The following is an 18,379-nucleotide window of genomic DNA, read 5'->3' on the forward strand; positions in this document are numbered from 1 at the left end:
ACATTTATGTGCCAGAACATTAATCAGTCTGCACTATTTTTATTTAGTAAATAATCGTTTTCTATTCACCGCAGGGTAAATGCATGAAGCAGGTGCAAGATGTCATCGAAAGGTTGTGGGATTTCATTGACAAGCTAAACATCAACACATTCGGTGAGTCTTGTATATAACATGCATCGGATGTTATTCAGAGAATGCACTGTATGAAGCGCAAGAGGGTGAGTTATACTTTCTTTTTTTTTTCCTCTCTCAGGGAAATTCTTAGCTGATAACATTGTGGGCTCTGTGGTGGTCTTTTCCCTGCTCTTCTGGATCCCTCTTAGTATTCTTGTCCACTGTGTGGTAGGTTGCAAAGATTTTCCTTTTGTGTTCATTTCAAATAAATCTAGCGTTTGAATTGGGTATAATTTGCAATGCTTTCATTTTTTTCTCTCTCTTCTTTCTAAAGGATAAGAAACTTGACCAGCAGTATGAACTGAACACACGATCGCTCTTTTACCCCAGTGTAAGTGATGGACATTAATGTGTGTATATGCAGTATAATACGGTGCCTACTAGTGAGGCCAAGTTAGATTCAATTTCTAATTATTAAAAAGAGGTTGCTAATTAAGAGGTAGTGTGAAAATACTGGGTGTGTGAGAAAACGGCTAACGGCATACAGGGGTGGACTTGTACAGCGATCCATTGATTGGTTAAAAAAGGCTTTTATTATAACAGACCAAGCTAACAGTAAGAGATAAAGCTGTAAGGTCGTTCAACTTAAACAGAAAACTTTGTGCTCTACAGTTTCTAGGTTGCATGATTTAGTAACTTCAAGAGAAAGTAAAAAAAAAAAAAAAAAAAAAAAAAAAGAGTTTCCTGTGGGAGGAAGGACTCTTTATAGCTACTAACAAGAACTGACTTGTTTCACAAGAAACATAACCAGAAGCTGATAAAATGAACAATGTGTCATTTCCACTAAATAAAGTGTTTGTACTGACACATCACAAGGAAATAAGATTAAAACACTCAGAAATGACCGTGACTTTTCACATCATAAATTATCAAAGGTATAAGTAAATATTCAGTAATATTATTGAATCCAATCAGAATTTTTCAAACCTGCCTACACTCACTCTTTATGGACAAAAGTATTGGGACACAAGACTTTTCCAGTTATATGTGGTTCTTCCCATGCAATTGTATAGGATGGTTTTGAATCCGGTAGCATTACATTTTCCCTTCACTTGAACCTGAAGACGCAAAACCAGTTCCAGCATGACTGTGTTCTCCATTAAGATATGTTTTTTATGGGTTGGAGTGGAAGATTTTAAGTGGCATGTCGTAGAGCTTTGACCTCTACCCTATTAAACTGTTGTCACTGAATTGGAACTCTGACTGCAACCCAGGCTTCCTCACCCTACATCACACTCTTGGGGGTGAATGAGCACAAATTATAGGAGAGAAAATGGGGACTGGTGATGGGTGTGTGTGTGTGATGTGTAACAAACCGAATAGATGAACTGATTTCAGATTAATTAGCAATGAGTAATGAACAGCAGATTTCTAATTGTGGTACATGTATGTCTGTTTTTAGAACGCAGAGTTGCTGAGCAGTCTCGATTCAGCCTCAGTGCGCATCTTCAAGCCTAACTCTGCCTCAGCTCACTCTGCTGTCCCACGCTTCCAGAGCAGCACCCCTCCCGCCCCTCTGACTCTGACCTCTGCCGGCAGCGTAACGTCTTCAACCTCGGGCATGTTGGCCAGCACGGAGCCTCCACGCATGGACACCATCCAGGAAGACCCGAGTTTCGACTCCCGCCTGGATGAGCAGGTCCTGGAAGAGGACTTCACCACTCACACCAATGCAGCTCGGTCCTTTGCGGACCTGACCGACGCCGCAGAGAACGATCTGGAGAGATCATTCAAGATGAAGCCACATGGGCACAGCATCAGGAAGGAGACAGAGTGCTGAGTGTGTGTGTAAACTGAATTAATTCTTTCTTTCTTTCTTTTTTTTTTTAAACAGAAAGTGGGTGAAAGTAGTGAGAGTGACTGCATGAACTCCAGAGAAGCAGAATAAGCAAAGCTTGCATAAGTATAAGAGTGGGCTGGAGCTTATGTAACTCTGTATTCAGAAATACAGACGGTATGGTTTAAAAGCACTTCAATTCCCTGTCGGGTGAACAGAGTGTGTTGCTTATGTTTACGTAAAGCTCAGTTTAGCACTGACGCCTCACTGAATACAGGGTGCACATTCACCTGAAGACTAATGTAGTGACTTTGCTTTATATATTTCAAAGCTACACTTCGAGTCACTTGTGGTTTGTGTTTTAACTGTCTATATATTAGCAAAACAAGTTATTGAGAGCGTTTGAACTTATCGTGGAAGCGAATGTTACATAAGAGGAGAATTCTAAAAAGGTGTTTAAGTACACACTCATTGGCCACTTTATTAGTAAAAAACCTGTACACCTGCTCATTTATACAGTCAGCTAAGCAGCCAAACACGTGGTAGCAATGAGTCAAATTCACATTATACATCAATCAAATAGAGAATGTGATCTCAATGATGTTGACCATGTTGTTGTTACACCTAAAGGGCAGGTTTGTGTATATGAGAAACTGCTGATCTCTTGATTTTAATAGGCAATTACACAATAAGGTGCCAGAAGCACCAACATCTACTGAGGTGGTTCTGTGGGCAGAAGCACTTTGTCGATGAGAGAGGTTAGACTGGTAAGAGCTGACAGGAAGGCTACTTGTGGTGAGTCTCTTTCTGCGAGCTGCAGATTCCTGATCCGGGCTAACAGGAGAGGAATCCATTGACCCAGTGTGGTGTTCTTTGAAATTTGAAACGCTTTTCTGCTCACCACAGTGGTAAAGAGTGATTATTTGAGCTTCCATTACTGTCAGCTCAAACCAGCCTGACTATTTTCATTTGATTTCTCATCATCAAAGCATGTCTACTTGCAGAGCTTATATATACAACAAATTCTAGAGAATTCAGTAGTGTGTGAAAATGCCAGATCAGCAGATTATGGATTACTAAAATGTGCCCGTTCTGGTATTTGATGTAAACAATAACAGAAGCTCTTGGATTTTTGTTGCTGCCACGTGACAGGTTGTTTGGGTAAGTCCATGAACGTGCAGGGAAACAGGTGATTCTGTAACTCATTACACACCTCCCTTATTTCCACACTCTCTTTGTGCCTTATTTGTTAACTTTTAACACACCAAACTTTCATTCAACCACAAAGAATTTCTACAAATTATACCAAAGTCTTTTCAGCATTTCTCCCCCAAATCTATGCACACCTGACCAGCTTTAGTATTAAGAGCTTTAAGAGCTTTAAAAGGGAATGAACAAAAGAATGATTTGTTTACATGCCTGTTTAGCTGTGAGGTTCCAGAAGGGTATCTTTTATTTATAAAGATGTGCTTTCTGAACTGCATCCTTCAAGGGTTTCGGTCATTTAGATCATTAAACACCTAAAACGAGTAGGTCAAGATTTTTTTCCAACTGTGGAGCATCGTTAACGATGAGAAAAGCTGATTGAGGTGACTGGATTATGTCATTGGTCCAGTCGTCTTTAACTATGGCAACTATATTGTATATGTTTATATATACACGAGTATAGACTTTTGCTACTTTAATATTGAGTGTATACTGTTACATAGTGCACAGCGATACACTGGTAGCGAGTGTGCAGTGTTGTGGGATTGTGGAACGCATCAGGCAGGATTACCGAGCAGTGTTGAAGCACAGGTAACATTCAGCTTCACTATTCTATCAGAGTCTAAAAGTGAACATTAATACAGAGGTGAAAGGGTTCTTTTCCACAGAGTCTGTAATCTCACAGGTATATGATCAATTGTTCTATGTAATAGTTCATATGGTTGACGTGTCATCGTTTCCACGTGTGCAGTGGGAATGCGCTTTGGGTTTGAAAATAGCAGTATATGAAATAGTATATGAAAATAGCAACACACCTCAGAAAACTTTATCCTTTTGAAAATAGTGTCTAAAAATAGGATTTATTTTGGAGGAAATGATCAACAGTTGCATCTCATTTCTTTGAAGCCGTACGACTGTAGGTCAGTATCACTTTTATACACCAGGAAACAAACCTGCGCGATTGTGTCGGTATTTTTATATTGTCAACGTTTGATACTGTAAAATATTTTAGTAATTAAAAAAAAAAAGGGGGAAAAAAATCCAGCCTAAGCTTTTGCAAAAGTCGAACTATGATCTTTAGTGCATCCATGCAAAATGCTCAAAGAACAGTAATATATCTTACAGAAAATGGAATATATCTTATATAAAAATAATGGAGTGCATGTATTTTTTTACTCATCATATACATCAGCAAAACATTGAATCCAGATCACCTGAGTACTTTGTGCAGTCCAAGTATTATTCACAATCGGAGTAGAAATAATTGTGTGAATGTAAATATCAGCTCCAAATACATGGCATTTGGTTAAACGTGGTTGTGTTAAGACACTGCTGCTTTTCTTTCTAGGTTGTTTTTTGTGTGTGTGTGTGTGTGTGTGTGTGTGTATGTGTGTCTGGTTTCGTTGTAAGTATCCTGATTACTTGACTTGGGAAAATATTTGAATGATTTTTCTGTTGAAATGTTTAATATGAAAGAAAACAAGTGCAGGACTGCAGTGCTGACAGGAGTATTAAAACCTTTGTCTGGTGTCTGTCACCTCCCCCCTGAAGTGCTTCTTCATCCAATAAATGCATTTACCCATAATATGATTGTGTATGCATAATTTAAAAGCACAATGACGTCTGGAAAGGTTTTTAATGAATGAATGAATGATGCATCATATTCATCCGTACAAATCACATTTTCTTATATTGAACATATAAAAATAAACGAAAGTGGAAATTAATATTAATCTTCATTTCAACGTGCTTACATCACGGGATTCATGGCGTCGTAGAGCCTCTGCACCGCGTGTTCTACCATCTCTCTAAGAGAGTCGTCATCTGAGCTGCCTTCCTCGTACTCCACCATCTGCACACAGGAGTGGACGACGCGTTAATATTAACAATGATGAATTCGGTGTTCATTATGCAAAGGAGAGCATATGACTGATAAGACGCCTTCATTTCTGTAGCTTTACTCAAACTAATTTATGATACGAGTGTTCTTTAAGTTTTATTTCATCAAAATCAGCATTGTTCCAACTAAAACCAGCGTTGCCTCGGTGCTGGGATGTGGCGCACACATATGCTGAACTACTTGGTGCTGTTTGTTCCAGTCTTTTAAAGATTCACAGAAGTTACATAAGAACAGTTTTGTAATAAAAACAAATACAGGCATATTATGACATTATAACGAGGGCTGTAACGATTTCTCGAGTAAAAAGTGCTGAATTTCCAGCAGCTTTTCCGAGGACAAGAAAACCACACTGTGCAAAATTTCATAAATAAATACATGTAAACAATTATTTCATTAAACTAATAGTTTCCCATAACATGCTCTATGCGGCAGGGGCTTTTCGAACGCACTGTATTTGTATTTTGATGTAATATGGCTTTTAAATGCACTGAATGGGTTTAGTTTTCGGCGATGTTTCTGTATGCAATAAAATAATAAATGTTCAATTAAAGAAAACAATATTTTTGTTCATTTTATGAGACCCGTTTTATTTTCTCTCTCATTTAGTATAATAGCTAGAATACTTGATTACTAAAATAACCGATAGCAGCAGCCCTGATTATAACATTATGGGATATTATTAGGCAGCAAGTGACCATTTTATCCTAAAAGGATTTGAGCGAGTTTGCGCCTGGTTCAGAGCATCTCTAAAACCGCAGCTCTTGTGGGTGGGCTGAACCGCGTGGTCCGATCCAACAGACGAGCTCCTGTAGCTCAAATTGCTGAAAAAGTTGTTAATGCTTGACGGTCAGTCAAAAATGTTTCAGCAACAAAAGGGGACCAACACAATATTAGGCAGGTGGTCATAATGTTCTACCTGATGAGTGTATACACTGTGGACTTCTAATATGGGTGAGTCTGGAGTAAAAATACTTGTTTTCTTATTCCCAGGAAAATGTATTTTTGAATGTGTGGTATCAACACACAAATAAAAAGCACACTGTTTAAATAAAGACCAGAGGAAAGAAGTTTGAAGAATAAAAATGCTGATTTGAGGCAAACTCGAAAGTTCGGGGAACTTCGGAAAGTAACCATGTTTTGAATGGAAGTGAAACTGGCACGGGGTAGAGGAATTATTTTAGACGAGGTCTTGATAGAAGTGAAGGAAGGGGATTTTAAAATATATAAAACATGCTCGAGCATACAACACTCACCCTGGTCTCCAGGTTAATGTAGGCTGTCTTGCCATCCACTGATACAGAGAGACTGTTTTTGTCCTTAAAGTCAACACAGTCCTCACCAAACATGTCACTGTATAGAGAAGGAAGAGGAAAGCACATGGACTATATTAGTACAAAGCCATAAAAAATGAGACTAGGGGTTAAAAATATAGAAAGGGCTGCTTACTGGAACATGATCTGCAGTCGGGTCTGGAAGAGATCCAGATCCACATTCTCCTCTTTTGGCTGCATGACTGAGAGAAGAAGAAGAATATTTTTTAAATAATAAGAAATGCGAGGGTCCAAGCTGCTGATTTTCACACACATTGTAAAATGAAAAGTGTGTAAACAACTTCAAAAAGTGAGATAGAGATACAGACATACTGTATGCATGCTTTGGTGGTGATGCAGAATTAACCAGTAAGTTCTGAAAGTGTGCCATATTTTTTTTTTAGGATTTCTCTTGGATCAGAATTTAAAGTGTTTTCGTCTATTTGCTAATAGTCACATAACATTGCATATGGCATTGCATATGGTTCTAAATATACATCTGTCATCAGCACTGCAGAAAATGAAGGCTGTGATGATGAATAATAGCGTACAGAAAGATAAAAGAAAAGACGGCATGAAGGGCACCGTGAGTGAGAGGATACGTGTTTCTGAACTGAGATGACACTGTTGGTCTCTGAAGAAAGAATTAAAACGAAGAAACCGCATGATGAGAATATGAAAGGTGTCACGATAAATTGTGTTAAAGGCTGAGCCAAGATAACCCATATAACACCTTATATATGTGTAAGGGAACTAATACCTCAACAATGAAAATGTCATCTATCACAAGAGCTGAGCAATACAAAAAATGTCATTATATCATTGGCTATATTTTGTCATGAAACTGTAGAATGGTAGTGTTATAACTTCAGGGCACATCACTCTTACTAACGGTAGCAAATAGCACATGAAACGTTATTTAGGTGGCTTGTGAACTGAACATTCGCGTGAGAAAAACGTCTGCACGCTAAATCCGAGGTTTTAATCGCAAAGCTTTCAAAGCACTCGTCTAAAAAGGGCAGAGGAAAACCAAGCAATTATACACATCACTCAACTTATGTATTCGGTCAGTGCTTTCCCCAAAGATTATTCGTCTGCCCTCTGACGTAGGATGAGCACCGAATCAAAAACTTATTATAAATCCTCAAAATGACGTATATGATATGTTCAAATAAAGAGATATGAAACATGTTCTTACGTTTCTGAGCTTTTGGATTTGACTGGACCTCCAAAACTACTGTTGTGACTGCATCAGCATACATATCATTCAGGGGGTTGGCAATCCACTGTAAGAGACACACACACACACACACACACACACACACACACACACACACACACACACACACACACACACACACTTCTTCTAACAAAGGTTTTGTTTGTTTTGTGTTTTTTTTTTACATCAAATGCAATGCTACTTCTGTATTCAGCTTTTATATGTGATAAAAAGTTGTCATGCATGAAACTAGTCTGTGATGCAAAAAAAGAGAAGGGAAACAAGTGTGAGAAATTTGCATAAGGAGAAATGGTCTATTTCAATGAAACATCCTGCAGACTGTAAATAAAATGAAAACAAAATAAAAATGCTGCATAGCCCAGTAGCAAATGACCCACAGGCCAGTACCAGTCAACAGCACACGGATTGGGGACCCCCGTTATATCCTTGTTATATTTTGTTTAAACTTATGAAAAAGCCTCAAGAATCCGACTGAACCCTGTGTATTACTTTACAGAAACACAAATGTGTACATGAATGCTCTCACCTCTAGTATAACCATATTGGTATCATGAATCAACGTGATGCTGTTAAAGATCCTTAGTGTGTTTTTCTCCGCTGACTCCACCTCTTCTACGTGCCCTAAAACACACAAATATACATGGTTTCCTTATATTCAACACCATTCAGATTTAATCACCGTTTTCTGTGCAATTCGTGTGTATACAGATATACAGTAATCCCTCGCCACATCGCGGTTCACTGTAATGCGGGTTTTAACATGGAACATATCTAATTTTGTTTTGCGGATTTTCCGCCGTATCGCACGATTTTGCGGTATATACTGTAGGTAGTAATAAGAGTATTTTCATTATTTTTGCGGTAAAATAAGCATTTTCTAGCCTAAAACAATTACGCTTTCAGAGGAGCTGTAATGCTATTCTTGGGTATGCAGTACATTCATGTCATCACCTTCATCATCATCAGTACTGCACACTTAATTCATCATCATCATCATTCATTGTATCTTTACTGGTGAGTACCTATATAGAATTTTTTATGTTAAAATTACGTAGGTTTAAGAATATTGAAAGTGTTTAAGAGCAGAGTAAAGGGTTATAAGAGTGTCAGGATTTTTTTTATAAAAGGTTTCTAAAGTCTTAAGATACACAGGTACTGTGTATACTGTACTGTATACATATTAGGTTGCCACTTCGTGGATTTTCATCTATCCAGACGAGGGAGGGGATTATTGGGGGATTACTGTAAATATATATATTATTTTCTAGTGTGTGTGTGTGTGTGTGTGTGTGTGTGTGTGTGTGTGTGTGTGTGTGTTTATATATATATATATTTTTATTCCTAACATTATTCTCATACATTTAGCTATACTTATTCCTTTAATATACTTCTATTTAATTTTACTTAATTTTATTCTTATATTAATATTTTTTTATATTTACATGTTGGTTGGTCGTAAAAAAGCATTTCCCTACATGTCGTACTCTGTATGAATGTGTATGTGACAAATAAAATTGGAATCTGAAAATAAATAAATAGAAATCTACAAATGCAGCAGGAAACGTTGCTTACAACAAAATACGCAGCCATTATTATTGTACATCAGAACTGTATATTAACGGATCGATTTCGAGTACACACCTGCTAAGTGGCGTAACTGGCTGTGCAGTAGTGAAAAGGGTCCAGTGAAGGGAATAGCTTGAGTCTGCTTCACGGTGCTCATAGACAAATCTGTATAATCTAAAAAACAACAAGAGACAATGCTGTGTGAATGAATTCTGTGAAATGGAGGGAGTTCAGGTGGAATAACTTGACCAGATATATTATTTCTCTCTCAGAAAGCACACCATGGGAGCAATTTTTCAGTGTGGGAACCAAAACGCAAGTCATTACCATGTTTTCTGGGAATATTATTAAGGACTATTGGAGAATACATATTGCTTTCAGGATATTTTTAAATATGTAATATATTCACAGTAACATTTTTTATTTGTAAAATAAGCCAAACAATGGTTAGAAAATATAAAAATATTGAATAACTAATTTGCTAGTGGCTTTTAAGAAGAGTTTTACCAAAAGATAGCTGTAATAGCAGAGTCCTACTCTAAACTCATGCATGGAAATCACAGTGGACAATGGAGCAAATAACAGCATTTGTAAAATCATAAACTGGAACAATTTGCTTTTTACTGGGAAAAGTGGAACAAATATGCAACATCTAATTGACCTGATTATTGATCGAAATTAACTTACTGGAGAGGTCCGAAGGGGTGAGGATGTGATAACTAAAGTTGCGTTTAACCAAAATTCCGGAGACCCTCTGACCCTGTGCACACTTCTTATCTGCAAGAGAACCCATCACCTGGATGATCACACACACACACACACACACACACACACACACGTGAGTTTTTTTTTTTTTTTAAGTTTATCCTTAAACTAATTACATAAATAAATAATTTGTCCTGATGTTTATACTCAAAATGAGAAAACCAATGAGATAACAGAAGCAGGAAAAAATGGATAAGCGTAAGGATTTGAGTGACTTTGACAAAAAACAAATTGTTATGTCTAGACACCTGGGTCAAAGCATTTCTTAAACTGCAGCTCTTGTGGGCTGTTCCCAGTCTTAGGGACCAGCACAGTATTAGGCAGGTGGTCTTAATGTTATATATACTTACATATTAGCAGTGTATGGGGAAAAAAAAGAAGACAGAAGGCTTCTCACCTTGGCCAGTTTCTCTCCTCTGAAGTTGAGTGTGACTGCCTCAGTGTTGCGGGGATTGTGTACCTCAATGCGCTCATCGTCATTTTCTTCATACTCTAATATGAGAGCTGCCTTGAGGCGGGCCATCTCATTTTGCTCTCCGTGCACCAGGATCTGAACACACAACATATCTGTAACACATCTCACTGCATTAAACAATCCAAACAGTATAACAGTTTACAATGAGTCAGCTCACCACATGCGGTGGTTTGAGTGCTCGGATGAACTCGCTGGTCTGCTGGTAGTCCGTGTGAGCTGAGAAGGAAATGTAGTCCACGGACATCTTCAGCTGCAGCTTCTGGCCCGACATGGTGGTGATTTCCTCTGGCTCAGACATGATGTGCTACAAGAGAGATTTGACCTTTAGGCTCTTTTATTTAACAATGCGAAATATTATTTCAGAATTAGTACAGTATTATTATTATGATGTTATATAATATAATATATAACTATTATTATTATTCTCACTTTTTCTTGCTAAACTATGCTCCTAATCTAAAAATGCCAATTTTACTTCACTTTTTTTTTGTTTCTTCCTTGGAGCACTTTTGATTGATACTGACCACTGCAGACCAGGAACATCCCACAAGAGCTGCAGTTTTTGGAGATGCTCTGACCCAGTCGTCTAGACATCGCAATTTGGTCCTTTTCAAACTCAAATCCTTACACTTCCTGCTTCCTACGCATTAAATTTGAGGACAAAATGTTTACTTGCTGCCTAATAACATCCCACCCACAACCAGGTGCCATGATGAAGAGATAATCAGTGCTATTCATTTTACCGATCAATGTTATAAGCTCATAATGTTATGTCTGGTCAGTTTATATTCCACTTCAAACGAGTCACTGATATTTTCATCTATTTACCATACCTAAAGAACTAACCTACCTGAAGAACTAACCTACCTGAAGAACTAACCTACCGTATTTTCTGGACTATAAGCCGCTATTTTTCCCCCACGTTTTGAACCCCGCGGCTTGAAGTTTGTGAAACCGGGAAAACCCAGGAAAAATTAATAAATAAGCCGCTTCCTTGTTTATAAATTTTTCCTGGGTTTTTCCCGGTTTCACAAACTTCAAGCCAAAAAACTGAACCCCATAACATTAGACCAATGAAATTTCCGAACGGAAACGAAAAAAAACGCACCTCACCTGTGTTCTGAGCTGCACGGCATCGGGTGATTTTTAAACGCACGACGATGCCAAAAGATAAACTCCCGAGAGAAATAGTTTTGAAAGGAAGGAGGAAGACAGTGAACAATGACTTTCTTGGTAGGCTACTGTTTAGATACAAGCCGTTGAGTCTGGGTGAAGGGAGAGCTCGCTAACTCCAGTTGCAACAGAAATCATATAAGCACAGACAGGTTTCCAAAACTCGTGCTTTTTTATTTTTCTTTATATTTTTTTTATATCTCGGTATTTGATAAATGCAGTGCCAGAATTCCCAAAATGCCGCTCTGCTCTTAAAGGAGCCACAACATATTTCATCAGTTACACCGTGTAACAGTCTTTCGTTAAACCCTGTGTAAAGTTAATAAGTTTTAGTGTAGACGGCTTATAGACAGGTGCGGCTTATTTATGTTCAAAATAAAGATATTTGTAAAATTCAGTGGGTGCTGCTTATATTTGGGTGGGCTTTATAGTCCAGAAATTACGGTAACCTAAACATCTAGTTTACTTCTTGTACCACATCATATTGGCAGTTTTCCTTATTTCCCCACCAAATTCCTTCCCAAATTCTCCTTAATCTCCTCTACCTTTGCAAGTGTTCCCTCTACACAGTAGCCAGCGATGATCACACCGTTCCTTTTGTCAGTGCACCAACTCTCAAACAGCTCTCTGGAGAGGCCACTCTGCATCATACCAGGAGATGCCATCACCACACTGGGGCCGATGTCATCAAAATGGTCCATGCTCTGTAGAAAAGAAAGCGCAGTATGGTGTAAATGGTTTCTCACACGCAAAAAAAAGTGCACTTAAAAAAATATACTAAGCGTAGTTGATCACTTTTGATCGCATCTGGTGTTCACACGTCTATTCAAGTGAGAAGAAAAAGAAATAAAGCTGTTTCCTAGAAATGAATGAACAAGTTGTAAGCGGAATGAATTCAAAATCTTGAGCTGCACAATAGAAAACATTCAAGCTTTTGGGTTAATCGTTCGAACCAAACAACCTCGGTCAGCGTTAAGTGTCTGAAGGTGTTGTACTCGACACTGACTAGTCCAAATAAGCACCTCATGCTTCATCCATAAAATAAAATCCTCACCTTGAGGTTGCTGATGTGCTTGAAGACAAAGGGGTTGTTGATGTTGATGGCTTTGCGGATCTTGTCGTTCATGGCGTTGACGTAGGTCTGATACACAGCCATACACTTCTTAGCCAGGGATGAGGCATAGTAAATAGGAATGTCATGAAGCTCAGGATGATTCTGCCAATATTCATCTAAAAAAGCGAAAGTAAAAAATCATACTGGCCATTTTATTATGCACATCTGTACGCTAATTTTTTTTCAATGCAAATAATCAATCAGCAGGTCCAAATTGATGGAATATATAAAGCAGACAAATACAGATCATAATCTCCAGCTAGTATTCAGATCAGAATGAAGAACAAAATCGGACAACATGATTGGCTGATCGGATGCCATTACAAATGTGCAGGTGCTCAAATGTTCCGATTAGACTTTCCATTAGATGATGATCTCTGTATCAGGTTAGATAACTAAAAGATTTACTGAGTTCTTACCAAGAATGAGCAAGAGCTCCTGTGCTCGACCCAGAGCAAACACGGGGATGAGACAGCGGCCTTCGCGATTCACAATGTCGTGGACCGTGTTGCAAAAACGAGCTTCTCTTTCCTCTCTCTTCTCATGGATGTGGGTACCATATGTAGACTCCTGTTAAAAATTTAAAAAAAAAAAGAAGAAAGAGAAACGTTACACGCTACAGTGCTATACTATATGACTAAAAAATACAGATACTAGTGTAAAAATGTTGGGTTCATCTTTAGAAGCATCTAATAAAATGGGTCTTATACTTACTGTGATTAGGATGTCGGGCTTAACACTGGGAATCTCCGCTGCCATTAAATGTCTGTCCTCTTGACGAGAGAAATCTCCTGTATATAGAATCTTAAACAAAAAAAAAACAAGGACGTTAGCTCGGATGGGCTTGTATATATTATTCATAAACAAACTAATCACCGTCGCCCACCTTCACACCAGCAATCTCGATCATGAACATGGCTGCACCCAAGACATGACCAGCATGGTAGCACCAGAACTTAATGCCTGCCACCTCTTTCACCTCATGGAAGTTGATCGTCTCAATCTTGTCCATACTTTCCTCCAAGTCTGTTTCTGTGTACAGCATGTCATCTGCTGAGATATTACTAAACACAGAGATATAGGGTTCAACAATCATAACTGAGACTCACTCAATTCTCTTATCCAACATAAAAGGAAGCTGGAAGAATCTACCTGACTTTCACATAGTCAGAAAGCAGCCAGCGGTAAATGGCTTTGGTTGCATGGGTCATGAATGTCCTTCCTTTATAACTGGTTTTCTGTAAAAACCACGGCAGGGCTCCACAGTGATCCAGATGAAAGCTACACGAGTGCGAGAGAAAAAAACAATATTTAAAAAAAATTATATTCCTGGTGTAAAATAATGCAGCAGAAAGTCCTACTCACTGGCTGATGAGGAGTAGATCGATTTCAGCAGGGTCAATCAAATCAATGTAAGGCAAGGCATCCATTCCTTCTAAACCAGGGTGGATACCACAGTCCAACTGGGGAAGAGATTACAGAGATGTCCAAGGAAAATGGTTTCGGATAATTGAGGATTATTTTATAAAGGAGAAATATGAACACTTACCATAATTTTACGTCCCTTGAATTCCAAAATGATGCATGATCTGCCAACTTCCTGACCCGCTCCTCTATTGAGGTCATGGTGGAGAGAGAAGACAAGGTACGGCAAAGAGGATTTTGTGAGAAACATGCAGCACAATAACGATTACATTATTTATATTTGGTAGAAAGGGATGTTCTTACACTAGATTTTTCAACAAAAGATATCTTAGTAAATATTTATTTTATTATGCAAGTTACTATGTGCAAGCTATATTAAGCCAAATAATAACAAACTTCACTTAATTAAAAAATTTCTAAAATACAAAAGATACTTGTATATTGATATACAGTGCATCCAGAGTATTCAGACCCTCTTCACTTTTTTCAATTTGTGTGATGTTGCAGCCTGATCCTACTACTACTTCTTTCGACTTCTGCCATTAGGGGTCGCCACAGCGGATCATCAGTCTCCATACCACCCTGTCCTCTCCACCTGCCTCTTTCATCCCAACTACCTGCATGTCTTCCCTCACCACATCCATAAACCTCCTCCTTGTCCTTCCTCTTTTCCTCCTACCTGGTGGCTCCATCCTCAGTATTCTCCTACCAATATACCCCATGTCCCTCCTCTGCACATGTCCAAACCATCTCAATCTCACCTCCCTCACCTTGTCTCCAAAACATCCTACATGCGCTGTCCCTCTAATAAACTCATTTCTAATCCTGTCCATCCTCGTCACTCCCAACGAAAACCTCAACATCTTCAGCTCTCCTACCTCCAGGTCCACCTCCTGTCTTTTACTCAATGCCACTGTCTCTAAACCATACAACATCGCAGGTCTCACCACAATCCTATACAGTTTCCCTTTCACTCTCGCAGATACTTTTCTATCACAAATCACTCCTGCTGTCACTCTTCTCCACCCACTCCACCCTGCCTGCACTCTTTTCTTCACTTCTCTAACACACTCTCCATTACTTTGCACTGTTGACCCCAGATACCTAAACTCCTCCACCTTCTCCACCTCTTCTCCCTGCAACCACACCACACCACTGCCCTCCCTCTTATTCACACACATGTACTCTGTCTTACTCCTACTGACTCTAATTTCCACTTCTCTCCAGCACATAAAAACTGAAATTGCACGTCTGTCAATATTCAGAACTTTTGCAACAACACATGAAAATGACCTCAAGTGCCTCTCGGTTTATTGACTGGACATGATTTGGAAAGGCACACACCTCTTTATTAAAGGCCTCAAAGCTGACCATCCACATCAGAGCAAAAACCAAGCCAAGGAACTGCAGGGTTCAGACACTGTATGTGTATAGTGAGATATACTGCTATACACAGTTTAGGTATAAATTTATGGCCACTCATCATATATAACATTATGACCACCTGCCTAATATTGTTTTTATCTTTTATCTCTTTTGATGCTAACAGTTTTAATTCATAGATCATTAACAGGTTTAACTTTTTCAGCAGTTTGAGCTACAGGAGCTCGTCTGTTGGATTCAGCCTTCACTCCCCACGTGCATCACTGAGCCTCGGCCCCCTGTGACCCTGTCGCTGGTTCACCACTGTTCCTTCCTTTGAGCACTTTTGATAGATACTGACTACTGCAGACCAGGAACATCCCACAAGAGCTGCAGTTTCGGAGATGCTCTGACCCAGTCGTCTATTCATCACAATTTGGCTCTTGTCAAACTCAAATCCTTACACTTGCCCAGTTTTCCTGTTTCAACATCAACTTTGAGGAGAAAAGTTCCACATGCTGCCTAATAACATCCCACCCACTAACAGGTGCCATGATGAAGAGATAATCAGTGCTATTCATTTCACCAGTAATTATTTTATAATGTCATCATGTTATGGCTGATCGATATATGTATATATTGATTTTTTTTATTTATTAGTTAGTCCGATTTTTTGTTTTTGTTTATTTATGTATTTGGCCACATTCGCTTGTATTGCCTTACAAACAATTAGGTTAAGACTAATAGAAGTGAAAGTAGTAAACGCTATTTAATCCTTTTATATCTTTAAAACAGTTGAATTAGCCTAACTAGCATAAACACACTGTGCTAAACTGCTAGCATGCTAAGCAGACCACATTAGTAGTGAATGAAACTCACAGCGGTCTGATGAGAAGCTGGTCGCTTTCCTCAGCGGGTACCGGCGCATCTGATTTACGCTTTGTAGCCATATTTCTACACAGTTTTACCAAGATTTATTATAATAAACTACTTAATCCATGTTTACTTCAGGGCTGTGATGTGATACAGACAAAGCGGATTAGCGCTCAGTGCAGAGTACCGGCAACAAGATTCACTTCCGGTGTCACACATTAAAAAAAACTAAACTAAACTTCATAATAAAGTTGTTTTTCAATAGTAAAAATGTTGTTAAATAAATTTACAGATGTTCAGTTTACAAATGGACCATTGTGTAGTTATGAATATTATAATTGTCCATATATATATATATATATATATATATATATATATATATATATATATATATATATATATATATATATATATATATATATATATATAATGTATGTATGCATGAACAATTATAATATTCATAACTACACAATGCTACATCGGTGAATTTATTAACTACATCTGTCAATTTATTTAACAACATTTTTAATCTGTATATATTGCATTATTTCACTGGTTTACTGATTCTGGTTTACTACTCTGTTACATTAAGTCAAATTCCTTGTGTGTGTAACCATACTTGGTAATAAAGCTATTTCTGATTCTGATATATATATATATATATATATATATATCATACATCAATAACTATGTACAAGGATAATGTAATGTAAAAAATATACCAATCAGGTTTGTCTAAAACAGTTGTTTAAGAGCTTAGTTTGTACTTAAAATCATAGTTGTATGTGTATTATAAAAGATATTACTTATTCTGCTATATTTCTTAAGGGAGTAATTAAAAAAAATTGCTATAAATACATAATAGACGTGTATTGTGGTATTTTTTGTTTACATACATATATTTAAACATGCACCTAATGAAGATACCAGAGTCATTAATATCGTTTATAATTCATATATTCTTAACAACTTAATAAGATTTGACTAACAAATTTCTTTATGATCCTCACATGGGAGAAAAGTCATGAAAACCCAGTACACATTCTTTCATTGTGATGTGTGTATGTGTTTCTTTCATTATGTCAGGATCCTAGGAATCCTAACCAACCTCCATCTATAAACATGTAAACTGGGGTATTAATGATTCAGTGCTGAATAAAAACACAACTGAAAGACGGTGTGTTTTCGTTAATCTCTTGACTGCACTGTACATGTGGAATAACAGTGGCTGGATATGTGATTGTTCATTATGATAACTGTCCCTTTTTCCCAGTGCTATTACTTTATGTCTAACATAAAGTAAGATTATAGAAGATAAAAACATAGTTCTTAATGATGTCCACACATTTCTCCACTGTTATTACCTTTATATTTATTCACTGTACATATGCTTGCATATATATCACTTGCTGTAAAATTGCTACATATTTATCTGCACTTTTGCATGATTGCTACATTTTGCACTTCTGGTAGATGCCAAACTGTGTCTATCTATCTATCTATCTATCTATCTATCTATCTATCTATCTATCTATCTATCTATCTATCTATCTATCTATCTATCTATCTATCTATCTATCCATCCATCCATCCATCCATCCATTTATCCATCCATCCATCCATCTATCTATCTATCTATCTATCTATCTATCTATCTATCTATCTATCTATCTATCTATCTATCTATCTATCTATCTATCTATCTATCTATCTATCTATATTATTATTATTATTATTATTATTTTTACAATTAAGTTGCCATATCATATCCAAGTGCATTATCAGTATCAATTTCCACTCACATTATTTAAAAAAAATCTTTATCACACTCAGATGCATGTACACAGTAGGTTACACATACAACTAAATATGCTCATCGTTGTTGGTGTTTTTTTCTTTCTGGGGACAGCTGATTGGTCAGGCTGCCACCACCGCGCTTTCCTATTGGTCAGTTTTCTTTTAGGCGCTTCCCAAGTCACACAGAGAAAGAAACAGACAGAAAGAGAGAGAGAGAGAGAG

At 37.7% G+C, this 18,379-nt stretch overlaps 2 protein-coding genes across 2 annotated transcripts in view; one reads left to right on the plus strand and one right to left on the minus strand.

Annotated features, from left to right (window-relative positions):
- adam17b (ADAM metallopeptidase domain 17b) overlaps positions 1-5,637 on the plus strand; it is a 19,587-nt gene extending 13,950 nt beyond the window's left edge. The window contains exons 16-19 of the mRNA XM_083562249.1: positions 75-153; positions 254-342; positions 449-505; positions 1,577-5,637. Coding sequence (XP_083418375.1) covers positions 75-153; positions 254-342; positions 449-505; positions 1,577-1,954 — 603 coding nt within the window. The 3' untranslated portion in view covers positions 1,955-5,637. The remainder of the gene's footprint in view (positions 1-74; positions 154-253; positions 343-448; positions 506-1,576) is intronic.
- On the minus strand, positions 4,775-16,577 carry cpsf3 (cleavage and polyadenylation specific factor 3). The gene is made up of 18 exons (XM_083562286.1): positions 16,367-16,577; positions 14,250-14,313; positions 14,066-14,163; positions 13,853-13,981; positions 13,587-13,764; positions 13,415-13,504; positions 13,120-13,270; positions 12,641-12,816; positions 12,132-12,290; positions 10,571-10,717; positions 10,336-10,488; positions 9,861-9,969; positions 9,249-9,347; positions 8,134-8,228; positions 7,566-7,653; positions 6,504-6,570; positions 6,311-6,407; positions 4,775-5,009 (listed from the first exon to the last, which is right to left on the minus strand). The coding sequence occupies exons 1-18, from the start codon at positions 16,435-16,437 to the stop codon at positions 4,908-4,910; spliced, it is 2,073 nt and encodes a 690-aa protein (XP_083418412.1). The 5' UTR covers positions 16,438-16,577; the 3' UTR covers positions 4,775-4,907.
- Positions 16,578-18,379: the final 1,802 nt, after the last annotated feature.

The sequence above is a fragment of the Silurus aristotelis genome (genome assembly GCF_946808225.1).
Source record: "Silurus aristotelis genome assembly, chromosome: 15".
NCBI classification, from domain to species: Eukaryota; Metazoa; Chordata; class Actinopteri; order Siluriformes; family Siluridae; genus Silurus; species Silurus aristotelis.

Bases quoted from the DNA above. Each gene is read 5' to 3' on its own strand.
- cpsf3 (XM_083562286.1), bottom strand. From the start codon at position 16,437: ATGGCTACAAAGCGTAAATCAGATGCGCCGGTACCCGCTGAGGAAAGC. The intron at 14,164-14,249 runs GTAAGTGTTCAT...TCTCTTCCCCAG, and splicing joins TCAAGGGACGTAAAATTATG to TTGGACTGTGGTATCCACCC. The intron at 13,505-13,586 runs GTGGGCGACGGT...TTTTTGTTTAAG, and splicing joins TCGAGATTGCTGGTGTGAAG to ATTCTATATACAGGAGATTT.